We start from the raw sequence: 17,139 nt of genomic DNA, 5'->3' as shown, positions 1-17,139 counted from the left end.
TAGGGCATCCTACTCTTCCACCTGGGAGACTGTCCTGAAATTTCATGCATCTCTGCACTCACAGGGCTATTGTTAAAAATTCTGCATTGCAGGATGAAGGCTTTCCATTTTGTCAGTGTGCTTAGCTGAACACTCCCTGAATGGGGCTTGTTTATAGTCTCCTGTTTTCACCCCTGTATGGGTGTGCAATCTGTAAGGTTACTGGGCACCTTTGTATTAAACCTCTGACTTGTAATAGAGCATTATAAGCTGCACACAATTGCTTTTCCAATGGGCTATATCTGAGTTCTGTGCCCTCCCAAAATTGGGACTAGACTCTAAAAGTTACACATTTAGCCTGTTGCCTTTGCACAAACCCCACCCAAAGCCAATACTGGAACTGGCCACATCCAATTCACAGGATATATCAGGGTCCACCCCCCTTAAAGCCTGTGCTTGTGTGATAGTTTGCTTAGCTTTTATAAACACAGCCTGCCATGGAAAATCCCATTCCCATGCTTTTCATTTTCTAATTAGGGTGTACAAAGGTTTTAAAAATTTTAAATAGAGTATAAACAGTTTCCAATAACCTAATAAACCAAGAAAAGCTATTACTTATTTAGGAGTTAGCAGTATAGGGTAACATTGTATTTTAACAACAATAGCTGAAGGAATAGCTTTAGTTTTACCCAACCTAGACAATACCCAAGAACTTGATAGAATGTCCAAGATCTTGTAGTTTGTTTTGATTTATCACCCATCCTTGACTTTCAAGGTGGGTCACCACTGTGCTAGCAGCGATTCCTGGTTCTGGAAAAGAATTACTGTTAGCACATCATCATTATAGTGAAACATAGGGGGTGTCCATTTCTTTAAATCTTATGCTACCAGTCCATGGCAGATGGTGGGACTGTGGAGGTGTCCTTGCGGGAGCACAGCAAGTGTCCACTGTTGGTTTTCCCATGTGAAGGTGGGCGCAGTCTGGCTGGAGGGACCTAAAATACTAAAATAAGCTTTGACAAGGTTTAACACAAAGTGAAATTGGCTTAACTGAGTACTCATATCCTGCAACAAGGTAGCTATATTCAACACAGCTGCAAACAAAGAGGTTATTAAATTAAGTTTGATATAATTAATAGTCATTTGCCAGGGGCCATTAGTTTTTTTCATTGGCCAGACAGGGCTATTAAATGACCCTGGTAATTTATACTGATCTATTATCACAGAATGTCTGGGGGAAGGCAACCGCTATTGGACCAGGGATGCACATGCTTACTTCCCTCAGTTTTAATTCCCAGTTGGACATTATCTTTTGATGAGGAATCAACAGGGTCCCAGACTTTAGGGTTCCAGTCAGGGGAAGCTAGGTTAAGCCTAACTTGCCCTTTGGGCAGCTCATGCTCTCTTACTCTAATATACTGGCATTCCAGTATTTCTAAACTTTTATCCAGAGCTTCTTTCAATTCTGCTTGGGTCAATTGCATATTCGTTTCTAACTTCAATTCTTCTTCTAAGTGGCAGACTGCCACATCAGCCATTAAGGCCTTTTCTGTAGCTGCACACACAGCCCCCAAGAACAGCCATGTTACTGCTGCAGCAGCTGGGCCACTTTCCTTTTTCTCATGAAATCCTACTAGTCCTGTGGCCTCTTGCAGGAGGGCTAGTAGTCCAGCTGGGGAGTCATATGCATGTCCATACTCCCTCGGCAGACCCCATTCATCAAGGAGGGTAGCCACCCCTCCCCACATAAGTGTCACAGGCCACCCCAGTATCCCACCCGGGGACTTCCCTTTTCCCTTCCCCAAGTTCATGTTATCAGTGGCTGGGATTTCTTTAGTCTCCAGGCCGGCTCGCAAACTGTCATGGCCCAAGAGGGCTTTTGTAGACAAAGGACTAAAGAAAGCACCATACACCTTCTGAGACACGAGCTTTTGTTATAGGGCTTACCTACAGGGTGGGGAAATCGAGTCATGTTGCCCTGAAATCAGGAGCTTCTCTGAATGGATGCACGACCTGCTCTGAATGGTGGTGTGTTCTGAGCACAATGTGGAAATAGTCTGCACTTTGGGGGGCTGAATAAGCTGGTTATAAGGGCTCGACATTCCAATGGGTGTGAGAGCATAAGGAGGGAGTGGGGTCCTGCAACATAGGAAGGGGTTGATTGTAATCAACAGGGAGGAGGGGAGGACTATAGAGATAACAGTGTCTCAGGCAGCCTCAGGGAGGAGGTAGTTTCAGGTATAGATTACAGTTAGCACTTGATATTATAAGGAGAATAGGTCAAACCTTAACTATCCTAGGTCAAGCAAACTGCTGTGTGCAGTCTTCAAGACACTTGGTGGCCAGGGGCTCCCACAGTCCACTCTTCTGGGATTGCTAGAATTTTGTTGTTAAAGGCTCAAGCCATCAAATTGTGATTTTGGAAATTATTTTTTCTCCCAAATGTGGAGTGGAAAGAAAAGACCGAAAAAAAGTACTGCCTCTTTAAGACTCTTCTGCTGCTTTTGCTTGAGGGAGTATTGCAACAGCAGCCCCCAGAGCTGCCCCCACCCCACAATCATCTTAAATACCTGATAAAAATCAGTGATCAGCATAAGATGACAATCACCAAACACCCCTGGATTTTGGAGGACCAGGTACTCATAGTCCACCCTGTCTGTCACCTGCCCGAGCTGCACCAGGATCCCAAGCTGCTTTTCCCCTACTGCCTGAATGTGGTAGGGGTTTGGGATGGTGGTCACAGGACAGAGGGTGAACTTCAAAGATATTTACAGTAATTTACCAGCCCCTTCTGCCAGCTCATCCTGGATGCTGCCCAGTGTTCTGCTAGACTCCAGAGTTTCAAAGAAGTCGACTCAGACACTGCCTGCCAGTTCAGGAGTCATTTAGGTGGAGGGACTGAGCCGTAGGACTTCCTGCTCCACCGTCTTCCATGAATCCTCTACCAATTTTTGATAGTGAGGTGCGGATGTACACAACTATTATTCTTGAATTGTTTATTTCTTCCTTAATGTCAGAGGATTTGACAGCAATGGAGATTAAAGAATCATTTGTCATTGTCCCAGTCCCCCTCCTCACATCCTCCTTCCCAGCCCTGCACACCATGCACCATTTCTGGGGTGGGATCATGTGGGGAGCCCCCTGCAGGAACTTCTAAATCAGAGACAAAGGCCTGAGACCGAGCCCAGGACAAAAGTGCCTCCTGTCTCTGAGGCCTTCCATCAGGGCTCTGGTCCACTGCAAGGGGGGCAGAGGGACATCCAGAGGCTGGGCCATCACAGGAGATCCCATTGTCCCTGGCTCCATATTCCTCTACAGATGGTCAACCTTGGCCTCTGGGTGCTAATTCCCCGACCTGGTTGTAACCTACACTAGAGCCCCCTGGCCCTGCTTTCCTGTGCCCCCCACTACCCTCTGACCCCACAGTATCCCCACTGCTCCCTGACAGATGAGGGTGGCCCTTTCCACTTGGTGCCTCTTCTACTCGGTGGTGTGTGACTAAATGCTACGAATAATCCCCGGCCAGGGTGCTTTCTGCAGGGGAGAGATGGGGAAGTCACAGCAGGACTCCTGGTCTTCTGACCCTCCCCTGCTTTGTACATGGTCCTTCCCTAGGGAACATTCCTGCCCCTTCCTGTCATCGTGCAGTTCATCTCCCTCCTGGACCGAGGTCCCTTTTGCTGGTCTCCTCTCTGGCAGGCCGAGCACAGGTCCCCACAGTCTGTGGGCTCTGCTGGCTGAGCTTGGACAAGGCAGCCCCCAGCTGAGCCTTGCTCTGTGGGCTGGACCTGCCCATGGCAAACCTGAACCATCTTGGGGAGAGAGACCACTGCACTGCCAGGAGGATCCTCCCAGCCACAGGACACATCTGTGCATGCACTGGGTGCTCAGACAAGTTGACTGACAAATTCCTGCAGATAAGGAGGCTTATAGGGCAAATGTGATGGTACCTGCTGGGATTGACAATAAGCTGAAATCAGAGTGGCAGGGACCTTCATCACTGATCATTTCATAAATCCATTTCATTTTTTGGAAAAGTAGTGTGTCCACTCAGGAAATACAGACATCGTTGAATATTCCGGTTCAACTAAAATTTTTTAAATTGTTCAAATTCTAGTGTTGATATTCCATTGCCTTAAGAATCATGTAACACATGTTAGTCAGATACTTAAAATACGTTGACTGATGGAGTTCCAGGACACTAGGGCATTTTGAAAATCATAGAGACCATGTGTTTTTTGTTTTGCAAAGTTAAGAACCACTTAAATTATTAACAGACTTCTGTTTACTTGTTTTATAATGACGAATATTTGCATGTCATATTTTCTGAAGTCAGTTTCTAAGACAAATTGTTAGTTTTCCCTTTCTATATTATTTTCTTAGTTCTGTGTCCTGGGCACATTGTAAGGAGACCCCCAGAAGATTCCTTATTGAACAGTTGTGAAGATTTTGGTCAGGTGGGGCAGGCAGCTGGCTGCAGTGAGCTCACTGCACCATCACTTAGGCTGGCAGCACTGCACCCTGGCCGTCTTTCTCTTCTGAACTTCCTAGGAGCTGTGAGATGCCTGGCCCAGAGTTGGGACTGACTCTAATGAGATGGCCGGGAGGCAGGGCTGAGCTCACGGACACTGACCCTCCAACCCCATGGACTCCTGAGGCCACCTCTGACATGGCCCTCAAGGACAGGTCAGTGTCTCTCCCAAGTCTATGGACACACAGCATGTTGCTGACCCTAAAACCTGAGGGACTAAACAATCCCATCTTATCAAGTCGACGTCTTCATTGGTAGGTCCATTTGTGAGCAGGCACCCTTGATAGGATGTGATGGGATGGGCACTTTACCTCTAGGGTCTTCCTCCCAAACCCATAACCCAGTCTATTCACAAGGAGAACCTCAGGCAAATCCCCTGGAGGGGCCTCCCACAGGGTCCCTGAGCAATAGATCTCAGATGGCCAAGTTCATCTAACAAGGACAGTCTGAGAACTCTTCAGCACCAAGCAGAGCCTAAGGAGACTTGACAACTAAATGCCATGGGGTATCCTGGACAGATGCTGAGAGAGAAATGGGGCAGTCAGGAAAAGTGAGGAAATCTGAGTAAGTGAGGACTTTGATTAACAATAATGGATCAATATTGGTTCTTTACCTGTGACACATTTCCCACCCTGATGCAGCAGGCTACCTGCAGGGGACAGGATGTGGGGTGCCTGGGAGCACTCAGAACATCCTTCCCATGATTCTGTAAATGAACAACTGAACAACTTAACAGGGAATTATTTGGAATTAAGAAGAGCCCTCCCTTCCTGCAGGATGGGCTTTCCACAGGCCCTTGCCTGGGTCATCAAAGGAAGAAGGTACAGAGGGGTCTGTGCAGAGGCCCCAGCAGCTCCCCTTCCAGGCTCAGGCAAAGGGTGAGGGGCTTGCCCAGGAGACAGGCCTGGAACCCTCCCCATGGCCTCAGGGCCCTGGCCTGCCCTGCCCCTCCCTCAGGACCTGACCCAGCCCCCTGGCTGCTGCACCCTCAGGGCCCTGCTTACCTCCAGCCTGGGATAATTGCTCCCTGAGGGCCAGTCCTCCTCCTCACCAGGCTCCCCAGTGACCTCAGTGTCCACCCGGAGCAGAACTCCTTTAAAGGACAGCAGCAAATAAAGGAGGCTCTGGATGGGAAGAGTCAAGGCTTTTAACCCCAAGCTTCTATCTCTCCATTAATCAGGGTAAATATATTGTTTCTTTCTCATGAAAATGTGAATTTCTTCTATGTAGAGAGTAAGCTGTTGGGGCACATCCCTTATATGGACAGGGAATATATTAATCTGTGCATCCACCCCTTGAGTTGACTTTTGAACTATCTTCCCTCATTTTCTTTTCAGTGTTTCTGAATCGACAGTTCACTGTGAAAAACATGCCCCTTCCTTGGCTTTGTTCTTGTCTTTCTCTATTTCATTGTGAAATGCTGAGGCGCTCCAAGACTCTCCAAGCTTCTGGGCTCTGCTCCCCACGGCCCCATCCCTGTGGCTGATCGGTAAGAGGACAAATCGGCACCTGCGGTTTAGACTCTAGAGAAGATCAAGGTCTTAAAACAAGCGGCTGCAGGACCTGGAGGCGCTGACTCAGCTCCCTGCGAGTCTGGGGCGGGAGGTGCCGCGGTGAGCGTGCGCATGCGCAGGCAGAGTACACTCTGGACCTTAACGGTGGACGTGGTTTGCAGGGGCCAGAGCAGGGCTTGGTCATCTGTGCCTGCAAGGCGAGGGTCCCATGCATGGGGCAGTGGGGTGTGTGTGGTGGTCCCTGCATGGTCCCCGTGATGGGTGATGACCCTCAGATGTGAGCCCCCGGAGTGAGGAGCCCCCACTCCGTCCTCCTGAACTTTTAGCACCCCAGGTCTGCAGGGACACAGCTGGGGCTCTGGTCAGCAGCCTGTGCAGTCCTCGGCCCAAGTAAGGGTGGGGGGCAAACAGGTGAGGGGGGTTAGCAGGTCACAATGGGCCCTGTCACAGAACACAGAGCACACCTGTTCCTGAGCTCTGCCCTCTGTGTGTTCTCAACCAGGTGCATATTTCTGCAAATCCACAGCATCTCCGTTCCTGGGACACTGGGGAGTCCAGCCCCTGGTTAGATGCACATGTTGACAGCTCCTTGTTCTCAGGCAGTCCTTACCCATGGGGATCTCAGGGCAGCTGGTCAGACCCTCTCTCTCCTGGGTGCCTGGGCCTGGGGTGCAGGGGATCAGGGGAGGGAGGGAAGTGTTCACCTTGGGGTGGATGAATCAGTAGCTCCTTGGGCCCGGGGTGTGGAGCTCAAGGAAGACGGTCTCTTTATCTGACCTGGGCCTGGTCCTGCCTGAGGGGCTGGGGTCAGGCTTGAGATGATGGAGAAGTGGGTGAGGTTGGGGATCTCACAGTCCTTGCAGTGGGGTGGGTGCATTGGCAGGAGGTCCTGGCAGCTCCCAAGCTGGGTCTTTGCCTTTCTTCTCTGTGTCCCCAGCCCCTGGCACAGCCTGACCCTCACTGAAAGGACAAGCTTCCCGCATAGCCCAGGAGAAGCTGGAGGGAGTTGGAGCCTGGAGTCGGGTCACCTGCCGGCAGCTGATCCAGCTGCTCAGTTGCAGACCTGGGAGGCCCAGATCCAGCCCCACCCTGCCAACTCTGGGTTGCAGCATGGAGTGGACAGGGTAGGGTGGGCAGTGTGCTTTAGACTGAGAGCCTGACAGCAGGTAATGCACAGGGTCTCTGACAGTGCCCCCCACCTGTTCCAAGCCTGGTGGCTGCTCCCCAAAACTGGGACTGTTCTGGTGCCATGGATACTTCCCAGGCTTCACCCTGAGGTGCTAGACCCCTCAGGGAACACAAAGTCCCCAACTGAGCCTACCGATCCTGCCCACCTTGTCCCCTTTGCAGGTGAGAATTCCATCCTGTCTTTGAGACAATCTTCTGGAAGCCTCACCCAATCCCCAGCTGAGCTGTTTTTTCTCTGGAAATACAGAGGCCTGGAGCCCATGGGCCTCATCTATGTAGGTTTGCTTTCATATCACACTCAGAAAGGTGTCCAGTTTTCTAAGCTCCAGGAACAATTGCTAAGACTCTTCTAAGTGTCAGCATAATGTAGGGAATGAAACAAAGTGAAAACAGGCTGCAGTTTCTGGGATAACTTTAGTGAGTGCTGCTGCCCTGGCCATCACCCAGAAGAAGCTCTCCTGGCAGGGTGGTTCTGAGAGCTTGGAAGGTTCTGGTAGTTGTAGGGTCCAGAGGGGAGGGTAAACAATTGGATCATCTCCCTTAGTGCAGGAACCCACCTTAACATCTTTGCCGAGTGCTTCCAGGGCAGAGGCTCCACCACACTCATCCCTGAGAGTCTTAGCAGGACCTAGGTACAGAGAGGACACATCACCCACCTGGTCCTTGTGTCTCCTTCTGCCAGGTACCATCTGCTTCCCAGGAACCCCTGGAGACCTTCCCTACCCAATGGCTCCAACCAACCTCACGGCCATGGTGGAGTTTGTCCTGCAGGGCCTCTCAGAAAACCCCCAGCTGCAGGGTGTCTTCAGTGCTCTCTTCCTTCTCCTTTACCTAACAGCTCTTGCAGGGAATGGCCTCATCCTCATGGCCATCTGCCTGAACCCAGGGCTCCACACCCCAATGTACTTCTTTCTCACCAACCTGGCCATGTTAGACATCATCTGCACATCTACTGTTCTTCCCAAGTTGCTGGAGATCCTGATGGGTCAGGGCAGTACCATCTCCTATGGAGGCTGCATGACCCAGCAATTCTTCCTGACTTGGATCCTGGGGGCTGAGCTGCTGCTGCTCACGGTCATGGCGTATGACCGCTACGTGGCCATCTGCCAGCCCCTGCACTATCACACACTGATGAGCAGGCGCCTCTGTGTCCTGCTGGCAGGCAGCGTGTGGGCGGTCAGTGGGGTCAACACCTGTGTCCAAACTGGCCTGATGGCACGGCTAACATTCTGTGGCCTCAATCAGATCCATACCTTCCTTTGTGAACTCCCCACACTGCTGCTGCTTGCCTGTGGTCCAAAGAACCTGAACAACATCATAATGGCCATTGCAGCTTTTTACATTGGTGTGGTCGACTTCCTGCTCACCATGCTGTCCTATGCCTTCATCATCACCAGCATCCTGCGCATCCGCTCAGCCGAGGGCAAGCGCAGGGCCTTCTCCACCTGCTCCTCCCATCTCCTGGTGGTCTGCCTGTACTACTCCACTCTCATCTACACCTACTTACTCTCAGGGTCTGAGTCCTCCATGGAAAATGGCAAAGTGGTCGCCATAATGTACACGGCAGTCAGCCCCACCCTGAACCCACTCATCTACACTCTGCGCAACAAGGATGTAAAAGAGGCCCTCAGGAGGGTGCTTCCCACATTCAGTAAGTGAAAGGAAATGGCCAAGTGTAATCTTGAAATTCATATAATTTCAAAACTTGACCCTGGGTATCTAAGGGGTTGAAGGTACTTCATGTGATAGATTTATAAGCAATGTCCTCTGCCAATGAGAACTGGACATCTTTATGGGGAACTTTAAACTTTCCAAGGATCTAACTGTGGATACTCTCAGGCTTCAGGGGAGCAGGATGTGAGGGGGAAACACGGGAGAGCCAGTGTCCAGGGGGAACAGCAGGAGACACAGGAAGGCACATCCTCCGTATCCTAACTCCAGGACCTCCTGATGTTTTCACCGATTCATGAGCACCGGGGACAAGGTTGTGTCCTTCACATCTGGTCACCATGGACCACTCTCTCTTTCAAAGTGGGGTCTCGGGTTCTGGAGTGAGGCCCTTAGGCTCACTGCTTGGTGCATTTTCCATGGGATCTCTCAGTATCCTGATTTGGAGAACCTCACCTGGACCCTGGTTATCTGACCCACCTCCTCCTAGCGTGAGTTTGGGGAAGAGACAAGATTCCCTGCTCCTCACCACATCTGTGGCACCACAGAGAGGAGGGCAGATGGCATTAGGCAGCTTTCCATTTTACTGACCTGCAGAAAAGAGGTCTATTTTCATATAATTTCGTTTTCAAGAAACAGGCACCATGAATCTTTAACAAAGATGCTTTGTCATCATCACAGGAAAGAGGTTTTCTTGGCAAAAGCTTCTCCAACATTTCTTTTATGGATTCAGTTTGTTCTCAATGTCATTTTATTAGTATTGATATTAATTACTATTATTATCAGCCTCATGTGCTTCTTCTTGCCTTTAAATATTTGTATTCTTCACTGCTTCAGCCTAGACTCTCTTCTGGTAATTGCATCTTGTCCACATCTGCATTTATCTTTAATATTTGCCAGAGATACCCACATTAATAGCTGCAGTCCATTCCTCACCTTCAAACCCAGATTCATTGATCTAACTGCAGAGCTAACATAGCACTTGGCAGTTTTCCAGGGATCTTACTCGACAGTCTACATGTATGCTCATCAGTCCCCAATTCCCATCTAACTGTCAGAGTCATGATCACAGAAGGATTCTCAGCCTCTTTCCCAGCCCCTGTCTGCGAAGCCTCCTCACGGGTAGTGATTGAATCTGAGCACCTCTCACGTCTGCTTCTCCCTTCTCTAACCCTCACCCGCAGATGCCAGAGCATTCCTGCTGGATGTCTCAGCACTGCCACCTGGTCTGTCCACATCTATCCTTGACCTCCCAGTATCAGGTTTCTGCCTTGTGTTCAGAGTATAAATATTATAACATTTCATAATGTAAGGTTTCAAGCATATAGCAAATTTGAAAGAATTTTACACTGAAGACGTATTTGCCCATTATCTAAATTCTACCATTAATTGTTCCCACCATTGTATTGTTACTAATACAACATTCCATCAATTCAACTTGTTCTTTATGAATTTCAAAGCAAGTTTCAAACATTAGTACCCTTTTCCTTAAATATATCTTCTTGATTATTTATGATTTGGGTTCAATGTTTGTTTAGTTTCTTTGCCCTTTGATGTAAAAATTTCAATGAAATGTATAAACCAGCATGCACATTTTCTGAGTTTTGATAACGCTCACAGTTGTGTAACACAACCCCCTGTCAAGGTATAGAATGTTTTTCCCACCCCAGAAGGTTCCCTCTGCCCTTGTCCAGTCGATCCCCACCCCACTCCTTTCTGAAGTCATCACTGTTCTGTTTTTTTCCACTGTGGGTCAGTTTTTCATGTCATAGAATGTCATGTAAATGGAATTACAGAGTGCACAAGGCCTCTTTCAGTTAGCTTACTATTTTTTTTTTTGAGATTCATTCATGTAGTTACCTGTATCATTAGTTTGTTCCTTTTTCTCCATTAGTATTAAATTGTATGAACATACCACGTTTAATTTATGCATTCACAAGTTGATGGACATTTTTTCTGAGTTTTGGAGATTATGAATAAAAATGCCATGCACTTTTGAGTACATGTCTTTCTGCAGACCTGTTTTTGTTTTTCTTGTTTAAATGACTAGAAGTGTGATTGCCTGGTCTTAGTGAATGTGTCTGTTTGATTTCGTAAAAAGTGTCAATGTTTTTCCCAAAATGGTTGTACCATTTCACAGTCTTGATAGCAATGGGTTGAGAATATTGGTTCTCCACATCCTCACAAACAATTGGTGTTATACAGAGAAGTGCTTTACAAATTGAAATCTATGCTATTTCCCCTCTTAAAGTCATTGAGTAGCTTCCTATTGCACATGGGTGAAGTTAGAAATTCTATAGGATCTGTCCTGTACTTTCTTCTTTTCTAGTATAGGGGTGTAGTGCTGTAAACTTCCGCTTAAGTACTGCTTTAGTGGCATCACGCAAAATCTGACATTCTGTGCTATCATTTTCATTAAGTTCAGAATGCTTTCTAATTTCCTTTGTGATTTCTTATTTGAACCATGTGCTATTTAGAAGTGTGTTATTTAGTTGCCAAATATTTCAGTATTTTCCAGTTTTCTCCATGTTGATGATTTCTAATTTAATTCATTTATTATCATTGAACATATATTGTGTGGCTTGAACCCTTTGAAAACTGTAAGACAGCTTTCATGATCTCATTTATGGTCTTTCCTGGGAATGCTGTTGAATGGGGAAGAGGGAGTCATAATCTACAGGGTTAAGAAAGAGGTTGGAGATCAGCAAACTGTTGCCCTGTAATGTCTCTCCTTTCCCTGCAGCTTCATTCAAAATGCAGGCTGTGCAGTTGTCTCTATCGCACTCCTTACAGGGTCTCCAAGGTCCCTGTGATCTGGCTCCAACCCCCGTCTTGCTTCCCCTCTCCCCTCACCCCTGTTCCAGTCCCAACATCCAGCTCTCCATCTGTCCATTTGCTTGCCGGCCCCTCCCTTGCCTCTGTCACTTCACCTGCCCAAGCGTGTTGGTCCTGCAGGTCTCAGATGAAATGCCACCTCAGAGAATTCTTTCTGCCACTTTTTCTAAAACATTTCCTCCAACTAGTCACACTGTTATTCTGCTTATTTCCTTCAAAGCATTTATCACTATGTGAAGTTATCATGTTTATTATTTAGTCATTCATATTTTATTCAAATATAAGCTCCATGAGGGCATGGGATTTGTCTGTTCCACTGCTGTGCTCCTAGTGTCCAGGACAGTAACTGGCATGCAGAAGTTACCTGTTGAGTAAGTACCTGTTGAGTGAGCGAATGCCTCCCCACTGGAGAAGTGAGTCCCAGGAGTGTGAGGACCCTCTCTGCCTAATTCAAGCTGAGCATGAAGCAGAGTGCCTGGCACAGAGGAGGTGCCTGAAAAACACCTGTGGAGTGAATGGCACTCCATGTCCTTCTGGAGAGCTCTGTGCTTGAGTACTTCTTGTAAATATGATCTTCGCAGGAGTCTTAGAACTGCAGCATTCATCTGTGTGATGTTTTATGACCACGGAAGTCAGCTTTCACTGATGACTAGAAATCAAAGAAGCCAAGTGGCAGAGGTGTCTAAAACCTGCACTGTGAAGCAAGCATTCCCCCAACTGCTCTCCAGGAGACCTTCGCCCAAGAGGCTGCAGTGGACAGGAGAGAAAGATGACGGCATGGGAAGTCAGGGGCCTTTCTCTGATAGAAGGACTGAAAAAGCACATGCTTCCCTCTAATGGGAATTCTTGGAGAGGTGAAATGTGCAGATAAAATGGGACTTGTGTGAAAGTGCAGTGAGTAAATGTGGTGCAGGAGGCCCCTCCCCTCCAGAAGTGCCCATTTTGGGGAACATGAGTTCCCCGTTGACCACCCTTTCATCTGAACCATAAGGGTTTTCTCTGCCTGAGCACTTGTCATGCAGCCAGCATGGCCGGTGGCAGGCTGCCCTCAGAGGGGTTTCCTAGACACTACCCTGAGATGAGTGCTCCATGTCAGTGATTTATCATGGAGATGCTCCAGGAAAGCCAAGGGGTGAAGGGAAAAAGTCAAGCAAGAGTGTTACTCCACATTGTGTCCCATCCTCAAGTTGACCCCACATCATTCTCTGAGGCACAAAGTGACCACAATTTGCCCACCTCAAGACAAGGGAGTGGGCATCCATGCTCCCACCACAGCCAAACACTGCCGTGGGCCCTGGTGGGAACGTGAGCCTGCAGCACCCCTGCTCTCTTGCATTCAGCGATGTGGATGAAGGAGCCGACCCTAGACATGGGGCTTACATGCAGTTGCAAGCTGTCAGCAGGATGTGTGAGGATGCTGGGGGCTTAGAGGGTTGGGCCAAACCCCTGTTGCATCCAGAGCAGGGAGAGGACAATCCTGTCCTGACCAGAAGCAGTAGACTGGACTTTCAGTAAGATGGCAGTTTAGGAGAGGCAGAGCAAACTACTTTGCCATGAAAAAAGCTGGAGTTCAAGCAGCTGAGAAACAAAGAAAGGAAAGAGAGTTCTGGAGAAGGGCATGGAGCTGAAGAATATTAGTAAGGGTAACTTAAAGGAAAAAAAAGAGAGACAGAAAGAGAGAGTGTAAAAAACAGATCTGACAAATAAAAACTAAAGGATAAGATGGTTGATTCAAGAACTGTCTTCACAGAAATACTTTGAATGTGAATGGATTAAACTTCCCAACTGAAAGATACAGACTGGCAGAATGGGTTAAAAAGTATGATACATCAATATGCTGCCTACAAGAGACTCATCTTAGACTCAGCCACACAAAGAGAATGAAAGTGAAAGGATGGATAAAACCATTCCATGGAAGCTGCAGCCAGAAGAAGGCAGGCATAGCAATACTAATGTCAGATAAAACAGACTTTAAATGCAAAGATGTCATGAGAGTCAAAGAAGGACATCATATATTAGTGCAAGGGACAATTCACTAAGACAAAATAACAATCATAAGTGTCTATACACTCAATCAAGGTGCTCCAAAGTATATGAGAAAAACATTGCCAAAGCTGAAGGAAGCAATAGATGTTTCTGCAATAATAGTGGGAGACTTCAATACACCACTCTCTTCATAGATAGAACAACCAGGTAGAGGATCAATATGGAAATTGAGTACCTAAAGAATGTGATAAATGAACTTGACTTAATAGACATATATCAAGTGTTACCCAAATTACCAGAATATATATTCTTCTATAGTGCTCATGAATGTTCTTCAGATTAGATCATATGCTGGGACAACAAAACAAGCCTCAATAAATTTAAAAATATTGAAATTATTCGAAGCACACTTTATGATGATAATGTAATGCAACTAGAAGTCAATAACCACCAAAGAACCAGAACATTCACAAATATGCTGGGGTTATACAATACACACCTAAGCAGTTAGTGGGTAAAAGAAGAAATTGTAAGAGAAACTGGTAAGTATCTAGAGATGAATGGAAATGAGAGCGCAATATATCAAAACTTATGGTTTTGGGAGCATTAGCAAACTGGAGCATATTACCTACCTCTATGAAGCTAACCCCACTCTAATACCAAAGCAGATAAAGATACTACAGGAAAGCAAAACTGCAGACCAATATACCTGATGAACATAGATGCAAAAAAATTCAGTAAAATACTTACAAATCTAATCCAAAAAAACATTAAAATAATCATACATTATGACCAAGTGGGATTCATTCCAGGCATGCAAGTGTGGTTCAGCATAAGACAATCAATGTGCTACAACACTTTAACAAATTAAAAGGGAAAAAAATCAAATGATCACCTTGACAGATAGTAAAAAGGCATTTGACAAAATTCGGCATTCTTTTTTGACACAATCATTTCAAGAGGTAGTTATTAAAGGAAACTTCCTCAATATCAAAAAGGTCATAAATGAAAAGAGCATTCCAACAGTGAGAGATTGAAAGTCTTCACCTTAAGATCAAGGATGAGACAAGGATGCCCACTGACAGCTCTATGATTCAACATTGTGCTAGAAGTTCTAGCCAGAGCAATACAGCAAGGCAAAGAAATAACAGGCATCCAAATCGGAATGGAAGAAGTGAAACTGTCTTTATTTGCAGATGAAATGATTGTATATTTGGAAAATCCTGAGAAATGGACAACAAAGCTACTTGAGCTTATAAACAAATTCATCAGTGTGGTGTGTTATAAGTTGAATGCACAAAAGACAGTAATGTTCCGATACAGTAGAAATGACCTCACTGAAGGAACACTTAGGAAAAAATTCCATTCCCAATAGCAACTAAAAAAATCAAGTACTTAGGAATAAACTTAACCAAGGATGTAAAAGACCTCTACACAGAAAATTACAAAACTTTACTAAAAGATATCAAAGAGGACCTAAATAAGTGAAAATACATTCTGTGTCCATGGATTGGGAGGCTAAACATTGTTAAGATATCAATCCTAGCAAACTGATGTACAGATTCAACACAATTCCAATCCCAATACCAACAACCTATGTTGCAGACTTGGAAAAGCTAGTTATCAAATTTATTTGGCAGGGAAAGGGACTCAAATTGCCAAAAATGTCCTAAAAAAGAAGAACAAAGCCTACTATAAAGCCATAGTAGTAAAAAAAAGTATGGCACTGGCAAAATGATAAACATATTATAAATGGAATTCAATCAATAATTCAGAAATAGACCCCCAGATTTTTGGTTGACTGAATTTTTGATAAGGCCTCCAAGTCCAATGAATTGGACAGGAGAGTCTCTTCAACTAATGGGGCTGGGAGAACTGGATATCCATATCCAAAATATTGAAAAAGGACCCCTACCACACACCCTATACAAAAATTAACTCAAAGTGAATTAAAGACCTCAATATAAGACAGTACAATAAAACTCATGGAAGACAATGTAGGGAAACATCTTCAAAACCTATTAACAGGAGGTAGCCTCTTAGACTTTACACCCAAGGTGTAAGCAATGAAAGAAAAAAATAGATAAATGGGAACTCTCCAAAATCAAAATCTTCTGTGCCCCCAAGGACTTTGTCAAAAAGGTGAAGAGGCAGCCAACTCAATGGGAGAAAATATTTGGAAACCATATACCTCATGAGACTGAGCTGCATCACATATTAAGAAATCCTACAACTCAATGACAGTAGTACAGACAGCCCAATTACAAAGTGGGCAAAAGATATGAAAAGACATTTTTCCAAAGAGGAAATACAAATGGCTAAAAAACACATGAAAAAAATGTTCTTTACTAGCTGTTAGGGAAATGCAAATCAAACAATGAGATATGATGTCACACCAATAAGAATGGTTGCCATTAAACAAACAGGAAACTACAAATGCTGGAGAGGATGTGGAGAAATTGGAACTCTTATTCTTTGCTGGTGGAAGTGTATGAATGATACAACCACTGTGGAAGACTGGTGGTTCCTTAGAAAACTAGATATCGAGTTGCCCTATGATACAGGAATTCCACTTCTCAGACCATACCCAGAATATCTGAAAGTGCTGAATGAACAGACATTTGCACATCAATGTTCATTGTGATATTGTTCACAATTGCCAAGAGATAGAAACAACCCAAACATCCTTCAACAGATGAGTGAATAAACAAATTGTGGTATATACATATGATGGAATACTGTGCAGCAGTTAGAAGGAATTTAGTCCTGAAACATATGACAACATGGATGAAACTTGAAGACATGATGCTGAGTGAAATAAGAGAAAAAAGGAAGATATTGTATGTTACCACTACTATGAACTCCCTGAACAATGTAAAATCAGTGTCTTATAATGTAGCATATAGGTAAATAGAGGTAGACTGATGCTATGAAGGGATAATGATAACCTAATAAGTACAGACACGTTAATGAAGGTGAGCTTAAAGGTATGAGAATTAACAGGGATGATGATTGTTAGTTAATGGGATTATAAGTGTGCTGGTTTATACATTATGTCCCCCAAAATGCCATGTTCTTTAATGTAATCTTGTGGGGGCAGATATATTATTGTTGATAAGGTTGGAATCCTTTGATTGAGTGTCTCCATGGAGATGTGACTCAATTAACTGTTAGTGAAACAGTTGATTGGATTATTTCTATGGGGATATGGACCCTGCCCATTCAGGGTGGGTCTTGATTTAATCACTGGAGTCCTATAAAAGAGCTCACAAATGGAAGGACCTCAGAGCAGCTGAAAGGGACATTTTAGAGATGGTTGTTGAAAGCAGAGTTTTGCTAGCCCAGAGTTTGCTCCAGAGAAGCTAAAAGAGATGAAGCCCAGAGTTTGCCCTGGGATGTGCTATGACAGGATCCCTAGGCACCTAGAGAGAAATTTCT

General features: G+C 45.6%; 1 protein-coding gene across 3 annotated transcripts; it reads left to right on the top strand.

Annotated features, from left to right (window-relative positions):
* Positions 1-4,450: 4,450 nt before the first annotated feature.
* Positions 4,451-10,994, top strand: LOC119533108 (olfactory receptor 13A1-like). Of its 3 annotated transcripts, XM_037835212.1 has the most exons (5): positions 4,451-4,665; positions 5,848-5,999; positions 6,962-7,148; positions 7,375-7,487; positions 7,895-10,994. In XM_037835212.1, exon 5 carries the CDS (start codon positions 7,939-7,941, stop codon positions 8,869-8,871), a length of 933 nt encoding a protein of 310 aa, XP_037691140.1. In that variant the 5' UTR covers positions 4,451-4,665; positions 5,848-5,999; positions 6,962-7,148; positions 7,375-7,487; positions 7,895-7,938; the 3' UTR covers positions 8,872-10,994. The 3 variants fall into 3 exon arrangements, with proteins under 3 accessions (XP_037691140.1, XP_037691142.1, XP_037691143.1); XM_037835214.1 differs by lacking the exons at positions 4,451-4,665; positions 5,848-5,999; positions 6,962-7,148; positions 7,375-7,487 and adding an exon at positions 7,183-7,190; XM_037835215.1 differs by lacking the exons at positions 4,451-4,665; positions 5,848-5,999; positions 6,962-7,148; positions 7,375-7,487 and adding an exon at positions 7,250-7,374.
* The last annotated feature ends 6,145 nt before the right edge of the window (positions 10,995-17,139 follow it).

This window comes from Choloepus didactylus, chromosome 4 (genome assembly GCF_015220235.1).
Source record: "Choloepus didactylus isolate mChoDid1 chromosome 4, mChoDid1.pri, whole genome shotgun sequence".
In the NCBI taxonomy this organism is placed as follows: Eukaryota; Metazoa; Chordata; class Mammalia; order Pilosa; family Megalonychidae; genus Choloepus; species Choloepus didactylus.
Note: the sequence above shows the minus strand (reverse complement) of the source record. Positions and strands in the feature narration are given on the sequence as shown.